Source organism: Leiobunum rupestre, chromosome 8 (assembly GCF_980474605.1).
Source record: "Leiobunum rupestre chromosome 8, qqLeiRupe1.1.hap1, whole genome shotgun sequence".
Lineage (NCBI taxonomy): Eukaryota > Metazoa > Arthropoda > Arachnida > Opiliones > Sclerosomatidae > Leiobunum > Leiobunum rupestre.
Window position 1 is genome coordinate 43,516,144 of NC_143391.1, and position 3,114 is coordinate 43,519,257.

The following is a 3,114-nucleotide window of genomic DNA, read 5'->3' on the forward strand; positions in this document are numbered from 1 at the left end:
CTTACTTGATGGCCTGGATCCGCTCCTGGTTCGGGACCCATGGTTAAGTTACAAAAAAAGCGCTGGTCGTCTGTCCCGCCACGCTGCCGTCAACGACATCGTACGGCGCGCTCTCGTGACATGTCCCCCTGTGTGCCCTCCGTCCTCGAGCCCCCGCGTTTTGTCGCGGGACGACGGCAAACGCCCAGATGGCATGACCCTTGTCCCTTGGTCCGGTGGTAAATCTTTAGTATGGGATTTCACATGCTCCGACCCCATAGCGCCTTCGCATTTGGCTTCGTCTTCTACAGCCCCTCTCTGGGCCGCCATCCAGGCTGAATTGAAGAAAAAAGGCCAAATATATGTGGGCCTCGGTCATCGCTTCCAGTTCTGTGCTTTGGCTGTTGAAACTCTTGGTTTGGCCCTGGAACACGCGACTGGTCGGGAAATTCGGAAAGTAACCGGGTAGCCGCGTTCCGTGGAATACATCAGCCAATGCATAGCCATTGCCGTGCAGCGGGGCAAAGCGGCCGCCGTCTTGAACACGTTCCCAACAGGCTCCTCTCTTGATGAATTTCTTTACAAACTCCACTATTTTTTACTGTTTCATTTTTGTAAAGCAATTTTTTTTAAATAAATTAAAAAGTTAATTCTTGACGCGGCAAGCGACTATCACCTCTTTTATAACTCAAACATTTAGTGCAAAAATAAAAGAAATTGACAACGCCACGGCAAAGTATCAACCAAGCACGTGAGGTATCAGAAAAAGAGCGGTCAGTTATCACAACATCAAATGAAATTGCGTTGTTTTTTCTCTACTCTAGACTGTGAGTAGACGAATTAACAGACGGAAATGCAGTAGTTTAGCGAACTTCTCGCGTTGGCCGCTGGAAGGTTCTATGGTAACCGAATGTCTTATTTTTAAAATTACAGTTTAGCAACTTGCGCTAAAATTACCAAAATTAAAATAACGTAGACGACGAATTTTTCTAGTGCACAAGATTTATTTAAAACATAAATATTTAATTTATGTAATTAAATATTTATGTGTATTTTTTGATGCCCCTACCGGATTATTTTTTTCGGAATAGTTTTTACATTGAAGCCAATATAAAAACGAGCGTGGCGCTGAACTCCTACACGTTATAGTACAGTTTATAGGGGAAAAATCCTTGCTCGCGGAATTTCGACGAATGTGTTGGCCACTGTAGCGTGAACAGCGCGTGATCAAAGTTGGCCGTGGTTCACCAGTGGGGCGCTGATGGCGTAACTTTCGTTACCAGCCAAATGAAAAGCATGGGCCAAAGGCAGGGTTTTTTGAAAGTTCTAATCGGACCACGCGACAAAATTTCAAAACTCGTTCTAGTTTGTTATCCGATTTCTATATTGGCTTCACGAAATGCAGTTGCAGAGTCAGTTGTCAGTTATTTCTATGTATTATTCTAACCCGTAAGTTAACTTGTATTCACATTAGAATAAGATATACCAGGTTCAAAACTTTTATTAAAAAAATCTGAGCATGTGGGCATTTTGGTTTTAAAATTTGTACATGGTACACTTTAATAATCTTCGATCAGGGGTGAAATAATTTTCGGGCTTTTGACATGGCAACGCTGCTCATGAGTCTCATGACTCCTGACTGAGAAGTTAGTGTCGAAATTGGAGCGCTCCCGACAAGAAGTCGAGGCAAGCCTTGGGCATTTTGTTCCATTCTTAGGCTTAGCGAAATCATCAATTTATTCCGAAGATCATTATTATTGTTAATAGTCAGTATTATTTATTTATTTTGATTAACATTAAAGTAATATTAAAGGTAATATACCGTAGTGTCTGTTTAAAACGGTGTCCGTTTGAAAATAGTCCTTGGCTAATTAGGTCCATTTGCCGAAAGGCCTGGTAGCGGCTATTTTGGATCGGCAAACGGGCTTAAATTGCCGAGGACTATTTTCGCACGGAAACGGTTCCAAAATAGACAAGGCTGTAATATATACGCGGTAATGAATGAGGGGGGGTCGGAATAAAGGTTTACAAGTTTTTGGTGTATATAGCGGGGGCCTTCACACCAGGCGCGCAATTAAAAAACAAACAAAACAAAACAAAAAAGAAAAATAATAAAAAGCTCGAAGTACACTGTACAAATGGTAGAATTACACCGAAAACAAAATAAGGAAACCGAGCAGAATGTCAATGCACCGCACGTCGAAGAATAGAACAGGTGGCAATAATAATGTCCATATGACCTCCATGTACTGCTTTAAGAACTCCCACTAGAGTGTTCGGAAGATTGCGCTTCTGGAGCGCTGAGACCAGCGCTGGGCGACGCCCAGTGTGATAGGGGCAGGTGAATAAGATGTGGTGAGCATCGTCGATAGCTCCACAGTGAGTGCAAGCGGCCGTCACACTGAGGTTGAACCGGTGTAGGGTCGCGTTTGTGGGAAGGCGACCACAGCCTAGTCGTGAGAGAAGGGTATCGTCCTTGCGCGAGAGTTTCAAGTTAAGTATAGTACTAGAGCCAGGAAAGGGTTTTGCCTCACGAAGAGGCCACACTACCCTACTGGTCTGCCAGTCCGTAGTCCACTCAGCTGAGAGAGCCCGATGACACGCACTCTTTATTTCTACAAGAGTAGACGGGATAAGGAAGTCCACTCTAGAAGGGCGCTGGAGCCCAGTGACCGAGGCGAGACGATCGGCCGTCTCGTTTCCGGGAACTCCCACGTGTGCTGGACACAAGATTAGAGAAACCGGATACGGGTAATTATCGCAAAGCTCCTGGATACAGATGGCCACCGGATCCATAGACCGACTTAGCAGTTGGGTGAGTGCGCTTTTAGAGTCGGAACAGACAACTACCGGCGAACGCAGATGTGTGGACGCGTAGGAGAGAGCCATCTGGATGGCAAATAACTCGACCCGATCGATAGGATGACCTGGGTCCACTAAATTAACCGCACCAATGTTGAGGGAGGGAATTGCGAAGGCAGCACCCGCGACCCCTGAATCAGGGGAAGGTGTAGAAAACCATCGCGTCCTTCGCGTGAGGTTCTAGAGTTGCAAAAAACAGTTGCCGTAACTGTTCGGAGTTATTGTCATCCTTAGGACTGGTGAGCCAACGCGAGATGATGGTCGCCGACGGAG

General features: G+C 45.5%; 1 protein-coding gene across 1 annotated transcript; it reads right to left on the bottom strand.

Annotated features, from left to right (window-relative positions):
- Positions 1-2,163: 2,163 nt before the first annotated feature.
- Positions 2,164-2,868, bottom strand: LOC149933410 (uncharacterized). Its single transcript, XM_090157290.1, has one exon. It carries the CDS (start codon positions 2,866-2,868, stop codon positions 2,164-2,166), a length of 705 nt encoding a protein of 234 aa, XP_090013416.1.
- Positions 2,869-3,114: the final 246 nt, after the last annotated feature.

Bases quoted from the DNA above. Each gene is read 5' to 3' on its own strand.
- LOC149933410 (XM_090157290.1), bottom strand. From the start codon at position 2,868: ATGGCTCTCTCCTACGCGTCCACACATCTGCGTTCGCCGGTAGTTGTC.